We start from the raw sequence: 27,849 nt of genomic DNA on the forward strand, positions 1-27,849 counted from the left end.
AGTCCCAGAGCTGCTGCGTTACACACTCTCTCTCTCTCACACACACACACGGCTTTCGCTCCTGTTAGCCCTTGTAGGAGCCAATCCAGCTACAGGAGAGTGAATGCCCTGGGAACAGGAAAGTGACCAGGGCTATCTCTACACTGCAATGTAAACTCAGGCTCAATGCAAACCCCACTAGCTTCCACACTGCAATTGTGCTAACCCTGGGCTTGAACCCAGGGTCCCAGGACCCTTAAGGGTTGGAGGTCTGAGCCCTATTGCTTTGCAGTGTAGACATGACCTTGGCTTGATTCAGGTCTTGGGAGTCTGCCGGATGTATCCCAGAGGTCATTGGGACAACTTCCTTAGTCCTCTCTATGCCAGCAATCTGCAATGCACTCTACTGCAAACGGAAGCCCCCCTTCCAAATGGCAGCAAGTCAGCGTTAACCCATTGTCTTCTGAGCACCGCTCTGCAAGCACACGGTGAGAAATCCTCCAGGGTTTGCAATGGAGACTGATCCATTCAAGCCTTTTGTAAAGCGAGCTGCTTCCTGGTCACTTGAGCACAGCCAGATTTTGGTGAATCTGTGGTGTGAGGCCAGTAAAACTGTGGATTTCAGCAAAAGCACCAGGAATGACCACCTGTACCAGCAAATCTCTAAAAAGCTGGCCGCTCTGCAGATTTTCCGGACAAGTGATCAGTGCAGGGAGCGAATTAAGAGGCTAAAGAGAGAATACAGGAAGACCAGGGATAAGAATCGCTTCTCGGGCAACTCACCAATGACATGCCCATTTTATGATGACTTTGACCGGGTCCTGAGCACTGTGCCCAGCACAGAGCCAACCGTGCTTCATGATGACCTGGTGAGCCCGGACGGTGCCCTGCTGGCCCCCGAATCCAGCCTGGGGTCTGATTGCAGGCGGCAGCCGGCTCCCAGCCAGGATCATGAAGTGACATTTTTAATGCAACCAGTTCCAGAGCAGGCTGTGGATCAGGATCAAGAGCAAATTCTCAGTCCCTACTCAGAAGAGCTGTTTGATCCTCCTGCCTCTAAAGAACAGCCCTCTGCCAAGTCTGCTGAGAACCCGGTGGAGCCAGAAGCAGCCCTAGAACCCGCCGGTAAGTGTATGATTCCAATTAAAAGTGGATTATTACAGTAATGGGAGCGATTTCTGCTTTAAGAAGCAATGCAAAACCAGTAAGCTACCCCTGGCTACCAGCGTTTGGCTAGTAATGGCGGGTTGTATCACAGTCCCTAGGCGCCCCCACTTCCCCTGTCCCAGCGTGGAGTTCGCAGGGTGACTTGGAATTTCAAACTTCCGTACACAGCTGTAATGGTTATTTTAAGTATTAAGACACAGTGATTTGCTATGGTCATTCTTGTTTTCCTTTCAGTAATTAGAAATTTGCCACTCTACAATCACTCCTAGGTCTATGCAGCTGCCTGTAAACAGTGAACTGGTGTGTGTATTTTGGAAACAGTATTCTATATGTCCAAATCTAGTCCATTTCAGTTAGAGATAATCCATGCAAGGGTGGAGTAAAGTTGCAGATTTCAGAAAATGTTGCATACAGTAATAACGGGATAAGCCATGTGTGAGCTAACACAGCATCATATTAATTCCCTCATGGATTCTGACCCAAGCCTAGCTGCTGATAGCTGCAAACTTCTCCTGAAGCAGGAACTCTAGATAGATTGCATGGAAGAGCAAATTTTCCAGGCCCCCTCCAGTCACTATACATTTGAATACTTCTGCTGCTTACACTGTGGGTTTCCCTCCAGTAGCTTGGAATAACCTCTCTCTCTGTCACTAGGGCACCACAAGGACAGTTATGCCTTCTGAAATAGGAAAAAGATCTGAAATGACAGAAAAAGCCTTTTGCAGCCAGGGTGCTATACACCCCTCCCCCATATGACAATAAGTTACGAGGTTTTTATGAAGCAGAGTAAAGGTTTTAATTTTAAACTTACCATTGCTTTTGCACATCTGTCACTGTGATTAACAAGGCTGTGTCAAGAAACAGCATGTGGACTGAAGCGTCCCCTTCACAATATGTGTAGGTTCACTTCAGAACTGTTACATTTTATGTCCTTGGGATTCCTCAGTTACTGATCTTGTCTCCTCCGCTGAGCTAGTTTAGACGCTAACCCTCTCTTTCTTGTCCTGTTTCAGGACCTTCAGGCTACACGGCCTGCTGTTCTTCAGGAACTCCATCCCTGACCCAGCGTACCCTCGCGGACCGTTCCAAAAGAAAGCGTTTCCGTGATGAAGTTATGCTCCATGTTCTTCAGAGGGTAGAGCAGCAGGTGCAGTACCAGGAGCAGAGGGATGAAAGACTGGAACAACGGCGTGCTGAGAGGCAGGTGGAGAGGCTGAGGCTCGCCATCCAGCTGGAGGCAAGCGTTTCAGCCAGGGAGCAGGCACTTGCAAAGCAGTTCCTGGAACAGGAACGGCAGCTAAGGGAGGAGGACAGAGCCCAACAGAGAGAACTGGTCCAGCAACTCCTGTCTATAATGGCTGCAAGAGCACAGGCCCCTGCTGCCTCTCCCACACCACGGCATGATGCCCCAGCAACGTACCCTCAGCCCAGCAGTAGGTGGGGACTTTCTCTGGCTGGAACCAGCCCCCTAGGACAGCTCCCGGCTCTGCTGACTTCAACCCCTGAGCCGGGGACACCAGGTGATGGAGAGAAACCTCAGTGAAAGTGCTGGGGACTGGACAGGCACGAATGCTCCTGGAATGTCACATCTCACGGCCTCGGAATCTGCTCCCTTGTTGCTAATGCTCCTGCGGGAGTCACTGGAGCTCTGTTAACAACAGTGACACTGTTGCTCTCAGCTCTTGCCAGGATCTGCCCCAGGAGCAAAACTGGGATTGTGGGGGGGAGCAAGGAGACCTGTCTCCAGTGGGTTTTCCCCTTTGTGTTCGGGGATAGAGATGTGAGAAAGGGAAGAGAGACAAAATAAAAGAGATTAAAGGGAGAGGGGAGAGAGACAGCGTGAAGTGTAGATTTAACTATCTCTGTGTAGCCAGGAAATTACAGCGAGATGAGAAGAGAACATAGAATAGAATCGCAGGGACAAGGGAGGATGAAATCACCTCAGAATTGACGATTTCCCAAATACTCCCAAATACTGATAAAATTTTCTTCAATTCTCCCCCATTTCTCTCTAATTATTGAATATGGAGGTAAAATCCATGTAGATTTCCCCCCACACACTTTTTTTTTCCTCAAATTACTGACCCCTTTTCTATTCTCAGATTTTGCCCCATTTTCTCTCTAATTCTCCACTATCAATTTCAGATCTCCTCAGATTTTGGATATTTCCCTGCCTATTTTCTCTGCAGTAGATTGTCCTTGTTTAGGCAGGAAATTGTTGTCCTGAGTCATTCCCCAGATAGGAAGGGGGTTAGATGGGGAGGGGGTTAGAGGGTGCTGCTTGGGAGAGCCTTGTGCCCTGGCTGCCTGTGGGGTGGGATGGGATGGGGTGGCCATTCTCTGCAAGCCGTCGGGCATGGAAGATGCAGAGGAGGAGAAGGGAGGAACTAGAGTCCCCAGTGGAGACTGCCCACCCAGACTCAGGTTACCCAGTCCCAGATACTGCCCCCCACAACTGCCTGATGCAGCTCTCACCAGTTGCCTGCCCATCACCCTCCGGCTCCGTATTCCCCTGCCTTGTCCTCTTAAAGCAGCTTTTCAAAGGACTCCCTGCTCATCATGTGAATTGGGCAGGGGGGTTGTTTGGTTACAAACAGCCATATGAAATCCTTTCAAGTGTTCCCACTTTTCTCTCTCATTATTGAATATGGATGTAAAATGCCCTCAGATTTTACTGTTTCTCTCTATTATCAAATATTTAGTTTTTGACCCACAAAATTCTTCCTCCCAATTCTGATATAAAACTCCCCAAGACTGATATAAAATACCCTAAGTCTTGCCCCATTTTCTCTCTAGTTATCTATTACTAATTTAATATCCCCTGCGATATTTCCATCTCTCTCTCATTATAAAATGTTAACATTAAAATCTCCTCAGATTTTGCCCTTTCCTCAAATTCTTGAATATTGCAAGGATTGCATATCAAATGTTGGGGGTTTTTCTCTCTTTTGATGAAATACTGATAAGAAATTCATTCAATTTTTGCTTCTATTCCTATTATGAACTATTAACATACAATTAACATACCCGGCTCCAGCACTGTTTGAGGCCGGCTCTCTCCCTCAGCCCCGCCTTCTGCCTCCGCCCCCCCCCCCCGTGCATCCCCCAGGCCATTTAAAACAGCCCAGGGTCCCCACTCACCACTGGCAGCGCAGCAGAGCTGAGTGGCTTCCTGCCTGCTCACTCCACGTGGGCAGGGGGGGATCTGTTTCCCACCCCAAGTGCCCTGCCTTCCAATGGGAAGCTGCAGGGGGAGTGCCTGGGGGTAGCAGCACGTGGGGACCCCCGGCCTGCCCTGCCTAGGAGCCCTTGGTGAGCGCTGCACCCCCTCCCAGAGCCTGCACCCCCACCCTCTGGCCCCAAACTCCCTCCCAGAGCCTGCACCCCTCACCCCCTCCTGCACACCCACCCCCTGCCCTAGCCTGGAGCCTGCACCCAAACTCCATCCCAGAGCCTGCACCCCCACCCCCTTCCCACACGCCCCTTCCCGCCCCCAATTTCCTGCCGGAGCCTGTACCCCAGCCCTCTGCACTCCCTCCCAGAGCCTGCAACCCTTGCCCCAGCCCAGAGACTACACCCAAATGCCATCCCACAGCCTGCATCCCAGACCCCCTCCCACACCCAAGCTCCCTCCCAGAGCCCAACCTCTCACTCATCCTGCACCCCAATCCCCTGCCCCAGCCCAGGGCCTGCAGCCCGGACCTCCTCCCCCCTCCCCGACCCTTAGGCAGGTGGGGGGGCAGAGTTTGGGGGGCGGCAGGCTCTGGCCGTTCTGGGCACCACCAAAATTTCTACAAACCTGCTGCCCCTGCCCATTCATACTTCTGGCCTTCACAGCACCCTCTGGCAATGTGTTCCATCGGTTGACTGTGTGCTTTGTGAAGATGTACTGCCGTATGTTGTTTTAAACCTGCTGTCTATTAATTTCGTTAGGTTCCCCTGGTTCTTATGTTATGTGAAGGAGTATATAACACTTCCTTATTCACTTTCTCCACACCATTCATAATTTTATAGACCTTTGTCATCTCTTTTCTAAGATGAACCGTCCCTGTCTTTTTATTCTCTCCTCATACAGAAGCTTGTTCCATCCCCTGAATCATTTTTCTTGTCTTTCTCTGTACTTTTCCAATTCTAATATTTCTTTTTTTGAGATGGAGTGACCAGAAGTACACACAGTATTCAAGATGCGGACATACCGTGGATTTATATAGTGCCATTATGGTATTTACTGTCTTATCTATCCCTTTCCTAAAGGGAAAACCTACTTGCATTTCCTAATGATTCCTAACATTCTGTTTGCTTTTTTGACTGCTGCTGCACACTGAATGGAGGTTTTCAGAGAACTATCCACAAGGACTCCACAATCTCTTTCTTGAGTGGTAACAGCTAATTTAGACCCCATCATTTTACATGTATAGTTGGAATTATGTTTTCCAATATGCCTTACTTTGAATTTATCAACATTGAATTTCATCTGCCATTGTGTTGCCCATTCATCCACTTTTGTGAGATACTTGTGTCTCTTCACAGTCAACATCTTGAGTAATTTTGTGTCATCTGCAAACTTTGCCACCTCACTCTTTACCCCTTTTTCCAGATCACTTATTAATCTGTTGAACAGCACAGGACCCAGTACATATCATTGGAGGACCCCACTATTTACCTTACTCCACTTTGAAAACTGAACATTTATTCCTACCTTTCCTTCTCCCCCTCCCCCACATCTTTTAACCAATTACTGATCCGGGAGAGGACCTTCCTGCTTGTCCCAGAACAGCCTACTTTGCTTAAGGCCCTTTCGTGAGGGACCCTGTCAAAGGCTTTCTGAAAGTCCAAGTATACTAGATGCACTGGATCACCCCATCCACACGTTTGTTGACGCCCTCAAATAATTCTAGTAGATTGGTGAGGCATGATTTCGCTTTACAAAAAGCCATGTTGACTCTTTCCTAACATATTCTTCTATTTGTCTGATAATTCTGTTCTTTACTATAGTTTCAACCAATTTGTTTGGTAGTAAAGTAAGGTTTAGTGGCCTGTAATTCCCAGGATCCTTTCTGGAGCCTTTTTTTAAAAATCAGCATTACATTAGCAATCCTCCACTCATCTGGTACAACGAAAAGGAGTACTTGTGGCACCTTAGAGACTGAATGCATCCGATGAAGTGAGCTGTAGCTCACGAAAGCTTATGCTCAAATAAATTGGTTAGTCTCTAAGGTGCCACAAGTACGCCTTTTCTTTTTGCGAAGACATACTAACACGGCTGTTACTCTGAAACATACCACAGTTAGTGGTTTTGAAATTTCATTTGAGTTCCTTCAAAACTCTAGATTGAATATAATCTGGGCCTGGTGATTTATTACTGTTTAATTTATCAATTTCTTCCAAAACCTCCTATTGACACCTCAGTCTGGGGCAGTTCCTCAGATTTGCCACCTAAAAAGAATGTCTCAGGTGTGAAAATCTCCCTCACATTCTCTGCAGTAAAGTCCTATGCAAATAATTCATTTAACTTCTTGTCTTTCTTGAGTGCTCCTGTAGCACCTTGATAGTCCAGTGGCCACACTGACTAGCCACTTCCTGCTTCTGATGTACTTTAAAAACAATTGCTCTTAGTTTGTGTGTCTTTTGCTAATTGTTCTTCAGATTTGTTTTTGGCCTCCCTGCCTAATTATACTTCCTGTGACTTGCCACAGTTAATGTTTCGTTCTGTTTTTTTCCCCATGGGATTTGATTTTTGTAAGAGACAGCCATGTTTGGAGATGGGATGTTGGATGGGAGGCCCAAGCCTCTGAGGTGGCACTGAGCACTCTCTCTCTCAAGTGCTTGGCTGGCTAGTTCTTGTTCACCTGCTCAGGCTCTGAGTGGATAGGGTCAGGAAGGAATTTCCCCCAGGACAGACAGGCAGTGACCCTGGGGGTTTCACCTTCCTCTCCAGTGTTGGGTGCTGGTCAGTCACCAGGATTGTCTTTGTGTATCTCATTGAATCATCTCCCTGCCATTGTAGAGGGCTCAGACATCGGTGGTCCTCACTCTCTCCTAGTCTCTCCCTGTGGAACATAATAGTTGATTTTCCCATGGGCTGATATGGTGGGGTCTAATTTCAGTCTCTGGGTTAGTGTGATGACGCTGCATGGTGCTGGTAATCTGTGATATACAGGGGGTCAGACCAGATGATCTGCTGATCCCTTCTGGCCTTAAACACAATCCTAACCAGAAGTATCCCCAAACTTTATGACAAATGGTCTCCATGAGGGTTTGCTTTCCCCGGGGCTGAGATGCAGCCGCCTCTGGGGTGGATCAGTGGCTGCTGTTAGCCAGTGACGGCATGGAAATTTCACACCCGCCATTCTCTGGTTAAAAAAGCATCACTCAGTGCTCCCTGTGTGAGTGGCCAGCAGGTGGTGAGCTAATGTTCTCTCCTTTTAGCAAATACTGATAGGAAATCACTTTCACAGTTCAGGGCAACTGCACATGTATCTCCACTGCATGGTCCACCAAGGGCACCCACTTTTAGGCTTCTGGCTCCTGGCCAGCACCTCTCTAATGCAGTGTCCAGTGTTTCTCTTCCTCCTGTCCAGAGTGTTTCCTGGCTGCACAGCTCCCTGCCTACATTGTGATATCCCAGCAAGCCACGCTGCGTAAACAGGCCAGAGTCTGCACTTTGCATTGTCTCCAGAGGCTATCAGCAGTGTAAAAACAATAAAAACCCTACATGCATGCTCATAAGCTTACCAGAAATCAGCCCCCAGCTCCAGCAGGGGCTCTAAAAGGAGCCAGGCCCTCAAACTCCACTCAGCTTTTTTTCTGTTGTTACAAGTTCATAACAGTCTTAACTAGAACCAGAACAACCATAAATAGTTCAGCCTTGCCTCTATACAGATTTGGCCTTTGATGTTGGCCTCAGATAACAGGTGGCCAGCAGACAAAGGCCCACTCCTCAGGGCATAGCTTCAGAAGGCCTGGAATTTGCATAAACTGGGGTGGGGGATTTGCATTCAAGATATTTCCCAGGAAATCCAGTTCCCACATCTTGTCCCAAAAGACCATTCTTGTCGGTCACCTTGTTCAATATAGTCCTTTGGTCTACCTGGCCCACAATAATACAAAATCTCTGCATTTTCTACAATGGTCTCCAAAGATATTTACTTCATTCCGTAACACTTACCAAGGAAATTGCCAGATCTGTCACAATCACCCCAACTTTTGCTGCACTGGCCCCTTCAGTACTGCAGGAACTTCACATTTTGGAGGGAAAACTATTGCCCTGAGGCCTTATCCCAGATGTGACCTGTTGAAACAGATTCTGTCCTCATCTCTCCAAAGCCATGTTTCTTGTTTCACTGAAACTAGTGTTAATCCAGTCACTGGAGGGAAGGACAAGGAGTGACTCCAGAGTAACATAGGCATCAGCATATGGTTAGTATTTGATTCAGAGACTTCGTTCCTGGGGAGGGTTTAAAAATGTCTGCATGGGTTTAGTGCTGGTGAGAGGGGCCAGGTCTGCTCTGCAATGAGGAGACCAGGCGTTTCCTCTGCATGGCAGAGTCGAGAACAGCTCTGCCGGGAAAGAGCCTGTGGGGAATCAGGAGGTAAATTAAAATAAAGCCTTTTCTGCAATCTGCCCACTTGCCCTTTTTGTCCTGGCAGGCTGCAGAAGAACATCCCTGTTTCGCTCCTGCTCATCCCCTCTCCCCCGGCGACAGGGCAGGGAAATGGCTGCCGTGGAGCCAGTTCAGGTAGGGATGCTGGTGGGCTCCTGTGTGAGAGAGGAGACGGGATCTGCTGGGCAGTTCGGCCTGGAGGTGGAGGAGGTGGAGAAAGGGAGGGGCTGGGTTGTAGGAACAGGCCCAGGAGGTTTGGGGGCAGGGGGGGCTGGAACTAGGGGGTGCGGGCTTGAAGTGGTTTCCATCGTATACAGGGTTTACAGTTTGGTGCAATGGCTCTCAGCCTCCCCCACTATAACAATTGTTCCAGCACCTCTGTTTGGGGGTATAAAAGCCCTGAACTGTGGAACAGGAAACAACCCCCTGGACTGCACTGGGAAAACTCCCCAGCCTCTAAGTACTGGAGTGTGAATCTACTAACCAGGGGCTGCTGTGAGATATGAAGGGGACCCCCCCACCCAGTGAGGTGTAGGGGAGATAACCCATCCCCTCACATTCAGCTGATGGCAATGGGAAGGGTGTTGGGATTCCTACCAGGGAGCTGTCCCTGCACCATGCTAGCAGCTCTGTTTCCTGTATCTGCCTCATAGGCAGCGACTTCGTGGGTGCTCCGGGACTGGCGCACCCACAGGGAAAAAACTAGTGGGTGCTCAGCACCCACCAGCAGCCCCTGTGATCAGCTCCTCCCCCCCTCCCAGCACCTCCCACGCCCCCAAGGATCAGCTGGTCAGTGGCGTACAGGAGGCGCTGGCAGGGAGGAGCTGGGGCAGGAAGAGGCAGAGCAAGGGCAGGGCATGCTCTGGGGAGGGGGTGGAACGGGGCGGGGTGAAGCAGGCCCAGGAAGGGGCAGGGTGGGAAGAGGCGAGGTGGGGGTGGGGCCAGGGCCTGGAGTAAAGCAGGGATCGAGCCCCCTGGGGGAAATTAGAAAGTTGGCTCCTCTGATCTGCCTCTGGTGATGAATGCAAAGACCCCCACCCCCTCTTTCTTCTGGGAGTGGGGAGAGGTCTCCCCCCCCCGCCAAGTCTCCTGTCTGCTGTGAGTGGGGTAGGGCTGGCCCTTTTCTCCTGTGATGGGGGGCAAGCACTGAGTAGGGGGCTCTTGCTCTTTCAGCAGCTGGTGACCTTTGAGGAGGTGGCTGTGTATTTCACCAGGGAAGAGTGGGCTCTGCTGGACCCCACTCAGAGAGCCCTCTACAGAGACGTCATGCAGGAGAACTATGAGAATGTGACCTCATTGGGTAAGGATTCCTGACCCCTCGGTTCTTAGAAGGAGAAATGAAGAGTTAAGGTTCACACCACCCACACAGGGCCACTCCAGCTCTGCCCTGTTTTAGCAACGTCCCCACGTACCAATGACACATACAAAAGCACTCTGCCCTCCACGCCACAGAGCACTCTGGGAGCAGAGCACAGGAGCAGCATGGCACAAAGTCTCACACCTTCTCTTTGCAAAGGTCAAACTTGGGTTCAGGTCTGGTGTAGCGAATGGAAGTTTCCTGCCCTGAACCGGCAAGCCCAATCCACACAAACCAGCTCAGACTTGCAAACTATTGTCACTCCTTCACCTTTGCGTGTACACCACCACGCTGCTGTCAATCCCTGTGGCAAGGACACACCCTTGTGCACCTTTACTGACACAACCGACAATAACCAGCACTTACGTGAGGCATACCTGTTCCCTCAGGGTCGACATACACCGGTCTTTTATCCCAGTCACAACTCTGCCAAGCTGCTCCACTAATCCCTCCACCATTTAATTACAGTTGCCACTGACACAGTGCACACAGCTGGAGGGCATGCGGAGAAATGCTGGCATTCCGATAGCTCTTATAGATTTACAGATTCCAAGGCCAGGAGGGACTGTTAGGCTATAGAACTTCATCCAGTTATTGTTGGGTTGATGTCAGGGCTAGGTCATGGACAACCAGATCCAGTGGTCAGAGCTGGGGTCCACAGTCAGGAGTCAAGAGCCAGCTGGGTCAGGATCTGGGGAGATCAGAGGCAGGAGACAAACCAGAGTTCAGAACCACAAGTTGGTAACCAGAGTCAGTCGAAGTCAGGATACCAGGGGGTCAAAGGCAGGCGACAAATCAGAAAGAACCACAGCTCAGATGCCAGGAGCCAAACCAGGTCAGGGCCCCCAGAAGTCAAGCCAAAGGATTGGCCATGAGAGCCACAAGGTACACAATCCAGAGTAGGGTGGATCCCAGTTATTCAGACAGCTTCCTGTTCCCGTTGCTGGTTTAAGTAGGGTCAGCAGCCCAATTGGCAGCTCTGGGACTCTGCCAATTGGCTGTCAGGAGCAAAGCCTCAGATTGGGTCTCGGCTTCCGGGATCCTGGTCAGCAGTTAGCTGCCAAGTGGAAGGTTGAAGCGTGGCTGCTCCCGTGGCCCTGGCTTCAAGGCCCATGGTTCTGACAATTGATCTGAATACCTTGTGCTTGACTAAATTATCTTCCAGGAAGACATCCAGTCTTGGCGTGAAGACTTCCAGAGGTGGAGAATCTGCCCCTTCCCTTTGCATTGCCTTTACTGACCTATTCCAAGTTGCTATTGCCAGCTCCCGGCTCAGGGGGTGGGGCCGAGCCAGAATTTGCATGTGGATTTGAGAGCACTTTAAAATACGGCTGTTAACCCAGAAATTCTGGTATCCGTGCGAAACCTCCAAGGCAAATTCATGCAGAATGCAAGAAAACCTCATCACATGCACTGTCTGAAAGCTGTCCCAAGTTGGGCTCAGGCTAAAATGCATGGGGGTAGCTCAGGTTCAATGGCCACAGCGTGTCCTCTTCAGTCAATGAATGGCTTTGAGAGCTGATTGCTGGAAACTCTTTGGGGGTTAACAGAGCCTTAGATTTGCTGGACGTGTGCATTTCGGTCTGTTGAACTCATCAGTTTGGCTCATCATCACCTGAAGTTCCAATCTCTGCAGTTTTTAGCTTCCCCAAAGAGGCAGTGGGTGTGATGGATGCCAAGCGACTGAGATCCATCAAGGAGACGATTAGAACCACTGTGGCTATTAGCCAGGATGGGCAGAGATGGTGTCCCTAGCCTCTGTTTGCCAGAAGCTGGGAATGGGTGACAGGGGATGGATCACTTGATGATGACCTGTTCTGTTCATTCCCTCTGGGGCACCTGGCATTGGCCACTGTCAGAAGACAGGACACTGGGCTGGATGGACCTTTTGTCTGCCCCAATATGGCTGTTCTTATGTTCTAATGGAGAAAAGCAGGGGAAGGGCTCAACAGTGGTGCTGTTGGTGGGGAAGGATTGAGTTGGAGATCCGGGTTACCCGGGAATGAGGAACACTCATCCTCCTTGACCTGTCAGCAGCCTTTGATACGATGAACATACTCTTCTTCATGAAATCTTGCCTTCCCTTTTCCTCCCCTGATTCTCCTGCTACTTCTCTATTCTCTCCTTCAGCATGTCCTAAGGAGGATCCTCCACATCCCCACTCTGTCCTTGGTCCCCTTCTCTTCTTCCTCTGTAACTTATCTCTTGGGAATCTCATCCACAAACACAAATTCAGCTACCATCTCTAGGCAGATGACTCACAGGTCTACCTCTCTACTCCAGACCTGTCTCCTTCTGACCAAACTAAAATCTCAGACTGTCTCTCTAACATTTCCTTGTGGATGTCTGGCCACCAGCTCAAGCTAATTGGCTAAAAACAGACTCTTACTATTCCCCTGAGCCATCCCATCACCACCTTTCTCTGTCACTGCGGACAACACCACAGCCACTCAGGCCCACAAGCTGAGCAATATCTTCAGCATGGCCCTCTCTCTAGGTCAGGGGTCTCAAACATGCGGCCCGCGGAGTTCTTTGCTGCGGCCCGCCAAGCTCCCCGTGCACCCCCACTCCCCGGAGTTACTTCCTGTGGCCGCCAAACTCCCCTCACCCCCGCCCCCACCCCGAGTTATTTCCTGTGGCCGCTAAGCTCCCCGTCCCCTCCCGTGCGTGCGCTGCTCGCCACTCCTCTACATACCTCCAGGCAGTTCCTGCTGCCAAACAGCTGTTTGGCAGCTTAGCTGTTTCCAGGAGGGAGGAGCAGGAAGCCACGCGCACAGGGGAGGAGGGAGAGAAGAGGCAGGGATTTGGGGAAGGGGTTGGAATAGGGGCGGGGAGGGGGCGGAGTTGGGGTGGGGACTTTGGGGAAGGGGTTGGAGTGGGGGCAGGGCCTCATGGAAGGGGTGGAGTGTTAGTGATGCAGCCCTCAGGCCAATACATTAATCCTCATGTGACCCTCTTGGTCATTTGAGTTTGAGATCCCTGCTCTAGGTCCTGATGGTCAAGCTGTCTGGAGTGGCTTATGAGCATGAGTTGCTGGGTCAGGGCAGACTAGAAGCAGGGCACACGCCCCAAACTGGCTGTGAGTTCTATACTTAGATTTCACCAACCAAGTACAAATTCCTCAGGCGCTATGACAGTCCCCCTGAGTACTCTGGTCTATTTTGCCATCCAGGCAAGCTTGCCTTTGTTTGGTCCATTACAACAACAACAAAAAAAAAATCACAATAATTTTCAGGTTACTCCCAGTCCCAAAGGACCAATCACTCATCCCAGGTCAATGGCACTTTAGATCTGACACCAAGAACAAGTCTGGTAGCCAATCCTGTAATAAACTATTTACAAATGTATTAACTAAGAATAAGAAGTAACAAAGGTTAAAGCAGGAAAACATACACACAAATAAGTGACAGTCTTAAGTTCCAAAAGGTGATAGAAGCCACTAATGTGCAAGCTCTATATGTCCTTTAGGGCTAACCCAGTCTAAGCAGCTGCAGATCCCTTGCTTATGCTTAGAAATCTTCCCTCCCAAAGTCCAAGCAGCATAGAAATCCAGTATCTTTTTGTTAGGGATTTTTATACCCTTCTCCCCCGCAAATTCAAGCTGATGGGATGAGTTCACATGCATGTCTCCACTACATGCAGGGAGGGGAGGAATGCAATTACAAAATCTTTGTTCTTTGATGTTTCATAATGGCTCATTTGGTTTCATTGGGCCTTCTTGGTGGGCAGGACCAAACACCTTCTGTCAGAAGCCAGCATTTTACATTAATCAGTGCTTCTTCCCTGTTTGATGACTTAGTTACAGAGGATTACAGTGCAAATGCTTAATGTCACTCTAGAACCCAGGATACAGATGTTATAAGTGAGATTAATACATGCATCTTCCTACAAGTGTTGAATAAGTCTTAACACTAAACATTTTTATAACTCTAATACCTATTGTAACCTCACACACAGGTGAACCAGACTGGTTCCAGGGATGGGGTTGGCGGTGTTCAGCTGAGGCTTAGCAGCCTTGGCGGGAGCTGGCACCTGATCTGCCAGCATCACACTCACCTCCAGGTGATGTCAATCTCTTTCATTTGCTACAAATCGCCATTCAGAAGTGAAACGACAAAGCTACCTCCTTATCCTCACACATGATCTATGAGGAAAGGTTGAAAGAAATGGGCATATTTAGTGTATGGGAGACCTGATAACCGTCTTCAAATATGTCCCGGCCTATTATACAGAGGATGGTGACCCATATTTCGTTGTGCCCACCAGGATATCACATAAAGTAAGTGGCTTGATCTGTAGCAGGGGAGGTTTAGGTTGGATATTAGGAAAAGCTTTCTAACGTTAAGGATAGATATGCACTGCAGAAGATTACCAAGAAACAGTGGAATCTTCATCAATGGAGATTTTTAAGGACAGGTTAGACAAACACCTGTCAAGGATATTCTAGCTATACTTGGTCTTGCCTCAAGGCTGTTGTGGGTACACTAGATGACCTCTGGAGGTCCTTCCCAAGCCTATGTTTCTAGGATTTTATGATTCATTATTCAAGCCCTTTGCTTTGACCACATCTCCCTGTGGAGAAAGTGGGACGTTTTGGTAGTATTTTTTTTATGAAAATATGCATGACTCTGTTTCCACCTTCACTTTGCATTGTCATGCTCTGGGTGTGAAGGAGTTAATTCCACTTCTGGGACAGGGGAAGTGATGACTCTCCCAGTAATGTAGGCTTGTCTAGATTGGCATGGATACATTATCAAGAACTGTCTACATACGAATGGAGCGCCTGAAGACCTAGCTGTGACAGGCACGGCAATTTCCTGCAATATCCTGGTCACACCTTATTGAATGAAATTCAATGTCTTTGGAGTCCATTGTATGAATTGTTTATGCATCCATGCGGAACAGGACCTGCATGTATTGCCATGGGGAAGGGTAGTTCCTTCAGGAACTGAGAGCAGTGAACATTGCTTAGGCAAATTTATTCATGTTGTAACACCGCCAGAAAAGCACCACGACCTGCAGAGCCTCGCATACACCAATGCAAACTGGGTTCTCCAAAGACCAACAGATACAGAAAGGATTTTTGGATCAATAGCCTGAATTTAAACTGACTCATGCCCTTCCTTCTCATCAAGAACACAGGAATTCTGGTCCAAGAGGGGCCCAATCCTTAGGGAAGGGTCAGAGAGACTTTGGCCTCCTGAGGCCCTGTACAGGGGTGCTGGAACAATTTATGTAGTGGGGGTGCTGAGAGTCATCAAACCTGTCAAGGTTCCTTCCCCACTCTGAACTCTAGGGTACAGATGTGGGGACCTGCATGAAAACCTCCTACGCTTACTTTTACCAGCTTAGGTTAAAACTTCCCCAAGGTACAAACTATTTTACCCTTTGCCCTTGGACTTCCACTGCCACCACCAAACTTTATCTGGGTTTCTGAAAAAACGTAGTTTGGAAACGTCTTTCCCCCCAAAATCCTCCCAACCCTTGCACCCCACTTCCTGGGGAAGGTTTGGTAAAAATCCTCACCAATTTGCATAGGTGACTACAGACCCAAACTCTTGGATCTTAGAACAATGAAAAAGCATTCAGTTTCCTTACAAGAAGACTTTTAATAGAAGTAAAAAAGGAATCACCTCTGTAAAATCAGGATGGTGAATACCTTACAGGGTAATTAGATTCAAAACATAGAGAATCCCTCTAGGCAAAATCTTAAGTTACAAAAAAGACACACAGACAGAAATATTCATTCTATTCAGCACAGCTATTTTCTCAGCCATTTAAAGAAATCATAATCTAACGCATATCTAGCTAGATTACTTACTAAATTCTAAGACTCCATTCCCATTCTGTCCCTGGTAAAAGCACCACCCAGACAGACACAGACCCTTTGTTTTTCTCCCTCCTCCCAGCTTTTGAAAGTATCTTGTCTCCTCATTGGTCATTTTGGTCAGGTGCCAGTGAGGTTACCTTGAGCTTCTTAACCCTTTACAGGTGAGAGGATTTTTCCTCTGGCCAGGAGGGATTTTAAAGGGGTTTACCCTTCCCTTTATATTTATGACAAAACCAAACTGTAAACCCTACATATGATGGAAACCACTGCAAGCCAGGAGGTGTGGCAGCATCCCTGGTTCCAGCACCTATGGCCCCATAAAACTGAGTGTGCGTCTTCTGAGTTTGTAACCACAGGATAAACCAGGGGTGGGTAAACTTTTGGCCCGAGGACCACATCTGGGTACAGAAATTGTATGGTGGGCCATGAATGCTTACAAAATTGGGGCTGAGGTGTGGGAGGGGTGAGGGCTCTGGCTGGGAGTGCGGGCTCCAGGGTGGGGCCAGAAATGAGGAGTTCAAGGTGCAGGAGGGGGCTTCGGGCTAAGGCGGGGGGGTGGAGTGCAGGGGACGGGGTGTGAGGGCTCCAGCTGGGGGTGCGGGTTCTGGGGTGGGGCCAGAAATGAGGAGTTCAGGGTGCAGGAGGGGGCTCTGGGCTGGGGTGGGTGGAGTGCAGGGGGGGTGAGGGTTCCAGATGTGGGTGCGGGCTCTGGGGTGGGGCTGGGGATGAGGAGTTTCGGGTGCAGGAGGGTGCTCCGGGTGGGAACCAAGGGGTTTGGAGGGCAGGAGGGGGATCAAGCGTTGGGCAGGGGGTTGGGGCGTGGGGCAGGTGGCTCAGGGGTGCAGGCTTGGGGCAGCGCTTACCTTAAGCAGCTTCCAGAAGCAGCGGCATGTCCCCCCTCCAGCTCTTACATGGAGGCGCAGCCAGGCAGCTCTGGTGCGCACTGCCCCGTCTGCAGGCACCACCCCCACAGCTCTCATTGGCCATAGTTCCCAGTCAATGGTGGGAGGCACTTGGGGCAGGGACAGCGTGTGGAGTGGTGCCCCCTGGCTGCCTCTACGTGTAGGAGCCAGAGGGGGACATGCTGCTGCTTCCGTAAGCCGCACTAAGCGGCCTCCGACCCTGCTCCCCAGCTGCAGGGCCAGAGTGGGAGCTCGAGGTCCGGATTAAAACGGCTGATGGGCCGGATGCGGCCCATGGGCTGTAGTTTGCCCACCCCAGGATAAACCCTTGGGGTGGATGAAGAAATGCTCACCAGCCATAGAGCTTGTTGGAGTTGCAGCGATTGCTCTTTGGTGAGCTTATTAGCAGGCATGTAAATTCTTTTACTGTTTCAATAAATACTTTCTCTGTACTGCTTTCTCCTTAAGAATTAATGTGCTTGCTTAGACAGAGCTGGGTGCAATTACACTAACCTGTGGGCAATTACACTGTTTACCATCTCTGAAGAGAAGGCAAGGCAGGCCTGCATAGACAGTACGTCTTGCTGGGGAATTCAGAGCCGAGGCAGGGGATAGTGCAGCCTGGAAAGACCCTTGTCAGGAGGCAGTGAGACATGTGTCACTGCCCAAGAGAGGTGATGGCGGGGGAACTCAAAGCCGGAGAGTGGGGGCCCTTAATGGATCATAGGCAGGGAATACAGGTGCAGTACCAACAACTGGACACGAATACGTAATGACTAGGAGACCAGGGAAGCAGAACATGGGAACCCTAAGGAAGTGGAACCTGGGACAAAGGGACTGGGTGTGAACAGGACTTTGCGGCTGCCCAGGAGGGCACAGGGACTGGAACAGGGGAGAGGGAAGGAGAGAGAGACAGGAACTTGAGGACAATTTGGAAAAGCTGGGCAGAAGATTCTGCCAACATACATTTTGATTTGTTTTGTTTCATCAGACTAACCTAATGACTCTTCCGTTCTGTATTCCAGTTGTTTAATAAAGGCCAGGTTCTTCTTGTGATGCTGCCAGTACCTACTGGTTACATCTCCTGAAGAGGGAGAGTGTCCAACAGGAATCTGAAATCATGTGGACTCCCTGGAGAGCCACAATGAGAAAAATGGGTGTTGCCACCAGGAGGCCTGATCTCTCAGGCTACTGGGGAGGGGCTGGATGGTGGCAAGCTGGGGTGGGGGGAGGATTGGGGCAAACAGCACCAGTGAGCCAAGATATCTGGGGACAGTGGGAAGGGGGGGTTCCATGGAGTAGGTGCTATAAGGAGTTGGGGTGCAGTGGGGTGCCGGGAGCAATGGGACAGTGCTGGACCAGAACCTCAAGAAGCTGAGAGGGTTGGTGATAGTGAGAGTAAGGAGAGGGTGGCAGCTGCTCCAGGAAATGGGGTGCTAGCAAGGGGAGGGGAGAAGGGACACTTTTTTTGGCAGGAGCTCCTGGGACTCAGGAGCAAGGAACACTTGGGACAGTGGGAAGGTGGGGTGGAAAGTGGTTGGGGAGCAGGAAATGTGAGGGAACTGGTAGAGAGAAGCACTGAGGACAATAGGAGTGGAGGAGAGAACACAAGAAGTGGGTGTTCCTGGGGCCCCAGGAGCTGGGGAGAGCTGACAACAGCAGGGAAAGGGAATTGGGTGTCAGAGTGAGTGACAGGGCTAGCTGTATCTTTATCCCCTTCCTGTTCTCTATGAGCTCCCCGCCCCCGCCCAAGGTGTTCGGCCTCTGGTCTTTCCATCTCCTGGAGTGGAATTACACAATTTCCCACATCCTAGACCAGGCCCTGGGTACAATGCCATGCTTACTTACAACCATGCTTACTCAGCAGGTCAGGCTGACTGCAGACACCTTTGGGAGTCTGGATCAGTGTTGTACAGTGCAGCCTTCTTCATAAGAATGACCATTTGGGTCAGACCAATGGTAGCCCAGTATCCTGTCTTCTGAGAGTAGCCAATGCCAGATGCTTCAGAGGGGATGAACAAAACAGGGCAATTACTGAGTGATCCATCCCCTGTTGTCCAGCCCCAGCTTCTGGCAGTTGGAGGTTTAGGGAAGCCCACAGCCTTGGTTGCATCTTGTCAAATAGGTTCATGGAGGACAGGTCCATCAATACTCATCTAAATTCATTTTTGAACCTAGTTATTCTTTTGACCTTCACAACATCCTCTGGCAAGGAGTTCCACAGGTTGACTGTATGCTTTGTGAAGTACTTCCTTATGTTTGTTTTAAACCTGCTGCCTATTAATTTCATGGGGTGACCCCTGGTTCTTCTGTTATGTGAAATTAAATAACACTTCCCTAGTCACGTTTCCACATCATTGATGATTGTAAAGACCTCTGTCATATCCCTCCCATTGTCGTCTCTCTTCTAAGCTGAACAGTCCCAGTCTTTAACATTTTTCCTCCTACAGAAACTGTTCTATACCCCTAATCATTTTCATTCCCCTTCTGTTTGCCTTTTCTGATTCCAGTATATCTGTTTTGAGATGGGGTGACTAGAACTGTATGTAGTATTCAGAGTGTGGGTGTACCATGGATTCATATGGTGGCTTTATGATATTTCTATTTTATTATCTTCCCTTTTCTGATTGTTCCTAACATTCAGTTAGCTTTTTCTGACTGTCACTGCACATGTAGTGCAGATGTTTTCAGAGAACTATCCATGATGACTCCAAGATCTCTTTTTTTTGACAGGTAACAATTAATTTAGATCCACTTCATTTTGTTGAATCATTGGGATTATTTTTTCCAGTCTGCATTACTTTGCACTTATCAATATTGAATTTCATCTGCCATTTTGTCACACAGTTTTGTGAGATCCCTTTGTAACTCTTCACAGACTTCTTTGGACTTAACTATCTTGAGTAATTTTGCATTATCTGCAAATTTTGCTACCTCACTGTTCACCCCTATGTGAGATCATTAATGAATATGTTGAACAGAAGGTCCTAGTACAGATCCTTGGGAGACCCCGGTGTTTACCTCTCTCCACTCTAAAAATTGACCATTTATTCCAACCCTTTGTTTCCTATCCAGTTACTGAGCCAGGAGTGGACATTCCCTCTTATTCCATGACTGCTCACTTTGCTGAGTGCAGACACCTTTGGGAGTCTGGGATCAGTGATGTACAGTGACAGTCTTCTTCATAAGAATGGCCATGTTGGGTCAGACCAATGGTCCAGCTAGCTTGGAGTGGGAGCTTGTCAAAGGCTTTGTGAAAGTCCAGGTACACTGTATCACCCTTGTCCACATGCTTGCTGATAACCTCAGATCATTCTAATAGATTGATGAGGGGTGATTTCTCTTTACAAGAATTGTGTTGACTCTTCCCCAATATACAATGTTCTTCTATGTGTCTGATAATTCTGTTCTTTACTATAGTTTCAACCAATTTGCCTGGTGCTGAAGTTAGACTGACCCGGTGGTAATTGCCAGGATCGCCTCTGGAGCCTTTTTTAAAAAATCAGCATTATTTAGCTATCTTCCAGTCATCTGATACAAAGGCTAGTTTAAGCAATAGGTTACATACCACAGTTAAAACAATAAGGAGTCCTTGTGGCACCTTAGAGACTAACACATTTATTTAGGCATAAGCTTTCATGGGCTAGAACCCACTTCATCAGATGCATGGAGTGAAAAAAAGCAGGCAGGTATAAATATACAGCACAGGAAAAGATGGTAAAGCAACTCCCAAGTGTGTGGGGGGGTCAGTGCTAATGAGGCCAATTCAATTAGGGTGGATGTGGCAACTGCTGGAAAATGGGCCACATCCACCCTAATTGAATTGGCCTCATTAGCACTGACCCCCCACTTGGTAAGGCAACTCCCATCTTTTCATGTGCTTCCCTGGGACTAAGGTTCAAATTCTGTCCCGGGTAGTTTTTGTAAAAGTCAGGGACAAGTCGTGGGCAATAAACGAACATTCACGGAAGCCCATGACCTGTCCTTGACTTTTAACTAAAAATACCCTGGGGGAGGGGGGACAGGGACTAAGAGTTGGAGCACTGCTGAGGGCTGACCTCTGGCAATTGCTCCAACCCCACCGCTGCTCCTGCAGCAGGGGCTGACCCAACTCCGGTTGCTGCTTCAACCCTGTGGCCACTACTCCAGTGGTCAGTGTTAGCCGACGGCCAAGGATGTTTGGTGAGGTGCCAGCTATGCCCGTTTATACCATCCGTGACTTTAACCGCTAGGACGCACTGTCCCTTCGCGGCGGGCAGCCCGGGCTAGGCTGACGGATGCCCCAAGGTCCTAACCACCCATGACTTTAACTGCTAGAGCTCAGAGCTCCTTCGCAGCGGGCAGCCAGGATTGACTGACAGGTGCCCCAAGAGTTTGCCCCGTGGAGGCGGCACAACTCAACGCTAGGCTCTTAGTACTCTCACCTAATGGCCAGGCTTTAGAGCCAAAACGGCTGAGGTTCTTTAATTGTGTTGGCTGCTTTACAGTAAACCAGAGAAAACAAGTCAGGCTTATGCATAAATGGTTACCAAAATTTATTAAGCTAGATTCTAATCATGTGGTTACAAAATTGCTAGTGCCTACTTATTTAAATGTAGAGATGTTACACACACAAACAAGTTACAAAACTGAAGCCACAATCCCAAAGAAAGAAAACAAAGTATAGAGCTCTATTTCAAAATATGTGTACACTAAAGATAGGAGATCAGGTGTGGGTGCTTCTTACCCTCCTTGCATCTCTCGATTCCAGCGGTGCCAAGCCAGGATCGGTCACTCAATTCCGCGGAAAGACGAATAAGGGACAAGGCGTAGGGACCCTCTTAGCTGCAGAAGCCTTGGGAGGCTGTCACTTATCTGACCAGCAGATAGATAGTGAAAAGCACTCAAAAATCATGGTGCTGTAGGTCCCCTACTTATACCTCTGTACTCCTTTATTCTCTTTCTCCTTTCTTATGCCAAATTGAGGCTGGTCTGTCGGGGTGACGCCAGCTTTCGCAAGAGTAGTTTACACTTGCAAGGGAGAGAAACAATAAGTGTCGACTACTGGACATTTCTTTTATGAGGGTAAATATTTTCCCAACTAGGATGTTGGTGTGTGTGCATCACGCTATTTAGTTGGGGCTAAGAGCCATGTCTGTCACAGGGCCTCTGCCTGCTGTGAGCTTAATCGTTGTATCTGTTCCCAGAGGCACATTGTAGCAGCACACCTGTGCTTTCACAGCTTCAAAGGCTGTGCTGGAATATATGTTAAGTGCCCTGTTCCTGCTTCCTCCTGTGTTTCCAGCAATGCTGGTCTGAGGGGGGAGGAGGGGGCTGGCTGTCTGGCAACAGTCAGCCCACCAGCCAGCTTCTCAGGTGGCCCTGGGGCTGACCACTGGCAAGCTGCTCCAGCGACCCCAGGGCTGACTGCTGGCCAGCTGCTCCAGAGGCCCAGGGGTCTCTGCTGTGGTGGCCTTGGGGCTGACTGCCAGCAGCTGCTCCAGCCCCACCAGTTCCAGAGGGGCTTACCAATCCCAGAAGCTGCTCCAGCCCTGCCTCTGCAGAAGAGGTCCCAGAAAGTCATGGATTCTGTGACCTCTGTGACAGAGCCATACCCTTACCTATGCCTCACCCTTTGTCTCTTGGCCTCTTTCTGTCTCAGTCAGAAGCAGTTCCAGGGTGATTTTCCTCTTACTAACGTCCTCACCTTCTGGCCCAGAGAGTTACCTTCTCTGTGTCTTAGGAGCCTCTTTGAGGGGGAGTGTCTGGCTGTGTGTGTTCCCAGCACAGATGAGGATAGTTAAATCCCTCATAAGCAGAGAGCTTTCAGTGCCTGGGCATCTGTCCCTGGGATTTTATGGCTTTACAATGGACTGGGGTTAAAATAATGGAACATTTTTGTGACAAATATCTCAAGAGTTCACTTGATCTCCCTTGTTTTCTTTCCCTTGGGCAGGATTTCCAGTTTCCAAACTTGATGTGATCTCCCAGCTGGAATGGGAGGAGGAGCTATGGGTCCCAGATCTCCAGGGCTCAGGAGAAAGAGAGACCCTGAGGGGCAGAAGCACAGGAGCGGAATCATTCACCCCGACTGACTTATGTCAGTAGCTCCCTCCCTCACCTGCCTTCATCCTGAGTGTTTGCATGGGATGTGGAGGGAAAATTGCTCCCCTCTTCTCTCCCTTAGTTGGAAGAGTTTGAGGGAATCATAGAAGTGTAGGACTGGAAGGGCCCTCAGTCAGTCATCTAGTCCAGTCCCCTGCATTCATGGCAGGACTAAGTATTATCTAGAGCAACCCTGAAAGGTGTTTGTCTAACCTGCTCTTAAACACCTCCAATGACGGAGATTCCACAACCTGCCTAGGTAATTTGTTCCAGTGCTTAACTGCCCTGACAGGAAGATTTTCCTAATGTCCAACCTCAACCCGCCTGTGACAGGTTGTCCCCCCTCCCCTGGGTGCCACCTGATGTACTGGAGTACCACTGAGCCCGCTGGTTCCACCAGTCTGGGTTCCCTTACACTGACCTGGCGAGCCGGGCCGTCAAGCCTCCTCCAGCACACGTGCAGGCAGGGCCACACCCAGCTGCAGAAAGACACAGACACTGAAATCAGCTGTGCGTGGGAAGACTCAGCTCAGGAATTGCCCTAAAGCACTCAAGTGCACACCCCCTCTGGAGTGTAAACCCAAAATTATATTGTCTTGCACTGCACAGAAAACTACAGCGTAAGCTCATGAAATTCACTCCCTCCCACTATGTGGAGGAAGATATGCACAGCTTTTTGCCCGCCCCCCGCCCATTATGAATTCCACAAACTGGTATATAGAAAACAAAAACAAGTTTACTAACTACAGAGGATAGATTTTAAGTGATTATAACGGATCAAAGTAGATATTGAGCAAATAAAGCAAACACACAAACTAAGCTGAACACGCTAAAGAAACTGGCTGCAAGTAGTGATTTCTCACCTTAAATATTGTTTTAAGCAGGTTGCAAAATTTCTTTTAGACAAACTGATCTTGCTTGCCGTTTAAAACTCCAGATATTCCTTTCACAGGCCAGATACCTTCTAGCCTGGATCCAGTCCTTTCTTCCCCAGATCAGTCTGAGGTGTTTTTAGCAGTCACCTTGGGTGGGGATTCAGTGAAGAACTGACCCTGATTAACTCACTCCCCAGCCTTAAATAGGATTTACATATGGCGGGAATCCTTTGTTTCCCAGTTTGATCCCCACCCCCTACTAGTGGAAAAATATTAGCAGTCCAAGATGAAGTCCAGTACCAGGTGACATGATCACATGACCCTGCAGTGTCAAAGCAGCATCCCAGGAAGCTCCTAGGAACGTGGGAGATTAGCATCTTCAAAGTCCTATTGTTCTCCCTAACGGCCCATTGTCTAACCAGCCAGACTGATTGCATTTTGTCTGGTGGGCATTCCCCAGGTGCAAACCCACTTGAAATTGTTACATAGTCAATATTCCTAACTTCAGATACAGAAATGATAAATGCATACAAATAGGATAATCACATTCAGTAAATCATAACCTTTCCAATGATACATCACATGACCCATCTTGCATAAAATACAACTTAGTAATGCCATAGTCATATCACAACAATATCTCTATGAAGAATATGGGGCATAGTGTGACACCCCCTTGCTGCAATTTAAGCCCATTGCTTCTTGTCCTAGCCTCAGAGATTCAGGATAACATTTTTTCACCCTCCTCCTTGTAACAACTTTTATGAACTTGAAAACTGTTATCATGTCCCCTCAGTCTTCTCTTCTCCAGACTAAACAAACCCAATTTTTTTCAACCTTCCCCCATAAGTCGTGTTTTCTAGACTTTTAATAATTTTTGTTGCTCTTCTTTGGACTTTTTCCAGTCTGTCCACATCTTTCCTGAAATGTGGCGCCCAGAACTGGACACAGTACTCCAGGTGAGGCCTTATCAGCATGGAGTAGAGCAGGAGAATTACTTCTCATGTCTTGCTTGCAGCACTCCTGCTAATACATCACAGAACGATGTTTGCTTTTTTTGCAACAGTGTTACACTGTTGACTCATATTTAGCTTATGATCCACTATGAAACCCACATCCCTTTCCGCAGTACTCCTTCCTAGGCAGTCATTTCCTAGTTTGTATGTGTGCAACGGATTGTTCCTTCCTAAGTGGAGTACTTTGTCTGTATTAAATTTCATCCTAATTACTTCAGACCATTTCTCCAGTTTGTCCAGATCATTTTGAATTTTAATCCTATCCTCCAAAGCACTTGCAACCCCTCCCAGCTTGGTATTGCCCGCAAACTTTATAAATGTACTCTCTATGCCATTATCTAAATCATTAAAGAAGATATTGAACAGAACTGGACCCAGAACTGATCCCTGTGGGACCCCACTCGTTATGCCCTTCCAGCATGACTGTGAACCACTGATAAGTACTCGCTAGGAAAGGTTTCCCAACCAGTTTTGCACCCACCTTATAGTAGCTCCATCTAGGTTGCTTTTCCCTAGTTTTTGTATGAGAAGATCATGTGAGACAGTATCAAAAGCTTTACTAAAGTCAAGATATACTACATCTACCGCTTCTCCACCCCCATCCACAAGGCTTGTTACCCTGTCAAATGTATGCTCTATACCATTATCTAAACCATTGATGAAGATACTGAACAGAACCAGAACCAGGACTGATCCCTGCAGGACCCCACTAGATATGCCCTTCTGGCTTGACTGTGAACCCCTCATATCTACTCTTTGGAAAAAGTTTTCTAAACAGTTATGCACCCACCTCATAGTAGTTCCATCTAGGCTATATTTCCCTTGTTTGTTTATGAGAAGGTCATGCAAAACAATATCAAAAGCCTTATTAAAGTCAAGATATACCACAGCTACTGCTTTCCCCACATCCACAAGGCCTGTTACCCTGTCAAGGAAAGCTATTAAATTGGTTTGACATGATCTGTTCTTGACAAATCCATGCTGACTGTTACTTATCACCTTATTATCTTCTAGGTGTTTGCAAATTGATTGCTTGATTATTTGCTCCATTTTCTTTCCAGGTACTGAAGTTAAACTGATTGTCTGTAATTCCCTGGATTGTCCTTATTCTTGTTTCTATAGACTGGCACTCTGGTCTGGTCTACACTACAGTTATCAGTATAACTACATTGCTCAGGAGTGTGAAATATCCACACCCCTGAGTGACACAGTTATACCAACCCAACTCTTTGACAGTGCTATGTCAACAGAACTCCTCCATGAAAACTCCTTTCATGAAAACTGAAACAAAAAAGGCATTTAGCACTTCCAGCATTTCCACATTTCCTATTAATTGTTTTTTCTGGGTCTTCCTCTTGCTCTCAGATCAGTTCCTGATTTATTTCCTCAGCTCTCAAGCTCTTAGAATATCAGGATTGGAAGGGACCTCAGGAGGTCATCTAGTCCAACGCCCTGCTCAAAGCAGGACCGATCCCCAATTTTTGCCCCAGATCTCTAAATGGCCCCCTCAAGGATTGAACTCACAACCCTGGGTTTAGCAGGCCAATGCGCAAATCACTGAACTATCCCTCCCTTATTTTGGTTCTCCCCTTTTCCATCCCTGCTTCTGAGGCTTTTCTCTCTCTGTTTCCCAGCAGGTGATGGGATGGTGAGCGAGGATGCAGAACAGAATTCTCAGCAGGAAGATGCTGAGCAAATGGAACTACACAAAACATTATCACAAAGATCTAAAGGGAATGTGTCCAGGAGTCAGGGGCAGGGAAAGACCCTGTGAAAGTCAGCACAGGCCAGGAAGACAGCTGGGAAACCAAGCAGGGGAGAAAGTGGATAAATCCAGTAATTGTCAGGGAACTCAAAAGGGCCTCAAGGAAAGCACAGCCCAGCAGAGGATCCCCAGAGGAGAGACAAACAACACATGCATTGAGTACGGGGAAACCTTCAGTTGCCACAATGGCCTTATTGGACTGGAGAGACTCCACACAGGAGAGAGCCCCTATGAATGCTGGGCATGTTGTAAAACCTTCAGTCCGAGTGCAAACCTTTTTACACATCAGAAAATCCACAAGGAATGAGCACCTATGAATGCTGGGCATGCAGTGAAACCTTCCCTCTGCGCTTACTCCTTATCGCATATCAGAAGAGCCACACAGGACAGAGAACATGTAGGTGCTTCTAGTGTGGGAAAAGCGTCCATGAAAGCCCAGCTCTTTGTCAGCAGAGAGTCCATCAGGAAGATAAATACCCCAAAAACTTGTCTAGAGCTGACAAAAGATTGTTTTGCTTCAGTACATTTGCTCAGTGCCACATAGTGACCTTTAAGGCTGTTTGCACCATTTGTGTCACTCTCGGGTCCCCCAGATAATTTGCCCACTGTTGCCTTTTGCAGCTTCCCCTTCCCTGGGGTGAATCCCATGGTCCTTTCTATCAACTCCTTTGTCCTATGAGTCCTATCAGGAATGTCCATCAGCCACAGGTGGGAGAGATAAGGATGACCTCAACTAACTACATGGGTCTCCACAAGGATTTTCCGCAACTGTAGCTGGTTTGAGTTAGATATCCCGTTGTAAAAACCCACAACTTCCTGCAATAAAGGCATAGCCCATTTATAGTGGCTGGGGTACCTAGCATGTTTCCTCATGACCCAACCTAACCTCCATCATTTTCCTAGTCTAAAGAAACCCATCGTATCTCATTTCTACTGTTCCTCCCATTGCTTTCGAGTCACCAAGTTCCCCTCTTGGGACAGGTTGTCTCATTCCCACTTGCACTGCCTGGAGCTGAACAGAAATTCTTCTGTATACCCTTTTTATAATTTAAAATCTTTTAAAATATAACAAAGAGCAGGAACAGAGGCAGGAAGAAAAGTGTAGTTTCAGTCTCAGTGACACCTGAAGGAGATCCCTGCCTTCCCCATCACCACAGCAGTGTTACCTTCTGTCGGAGGCATGTGGAGTTTATTTTCTTCACATCCTACCTTCCACCTCCCAAGCATCATATAATGTAGTCATAGGCAGTGGTGAGCTGGACCCGCGGGA

General features: G+C 48.4%; 1 protein-coding gene across 1 annotated transcript; it reads left to right on the plus strand.

The window, feature by feature from the left end:
* The first annotated feature begins 372 nt into the window (after positions 1 to 372).
* Positions 373 to 27,849, plus strand: LOC311512028 (uncharacterized protein). The gene is made up of 5 exons (XM_084613013.1): positions 373 to 1,104; positions 2,160 to 2,666; positions 8,797 to 8,885; positions 9,924 to 10,050; positions 26,452 to 27,849. The coding sequence occupies exons 1-5, from the start codon at positions 492 to 494 to the stop codon at positions 26,586 to 26,588; spliced, it is 1,473 nt and encodes a 490-aa protein (XP_084469139.1). The 5' UTR covers positions 373 to 491; the 3' UTR covers positions 26,589 to 27,849.

This window comes from Lepidochelys olivacea (assembly GCF_965140295.1).
Source record: "Lepidochelys olivacea isolate rLepOli2 genome assembly, chromosome: 23".
Classification (NCBI taxonomy): domain Eukaryota; kingdom Metazoa; phylum Chordata; order Testudines; family Cheloniidae; genus Lepidochelys; species Lepidochelys olivacea.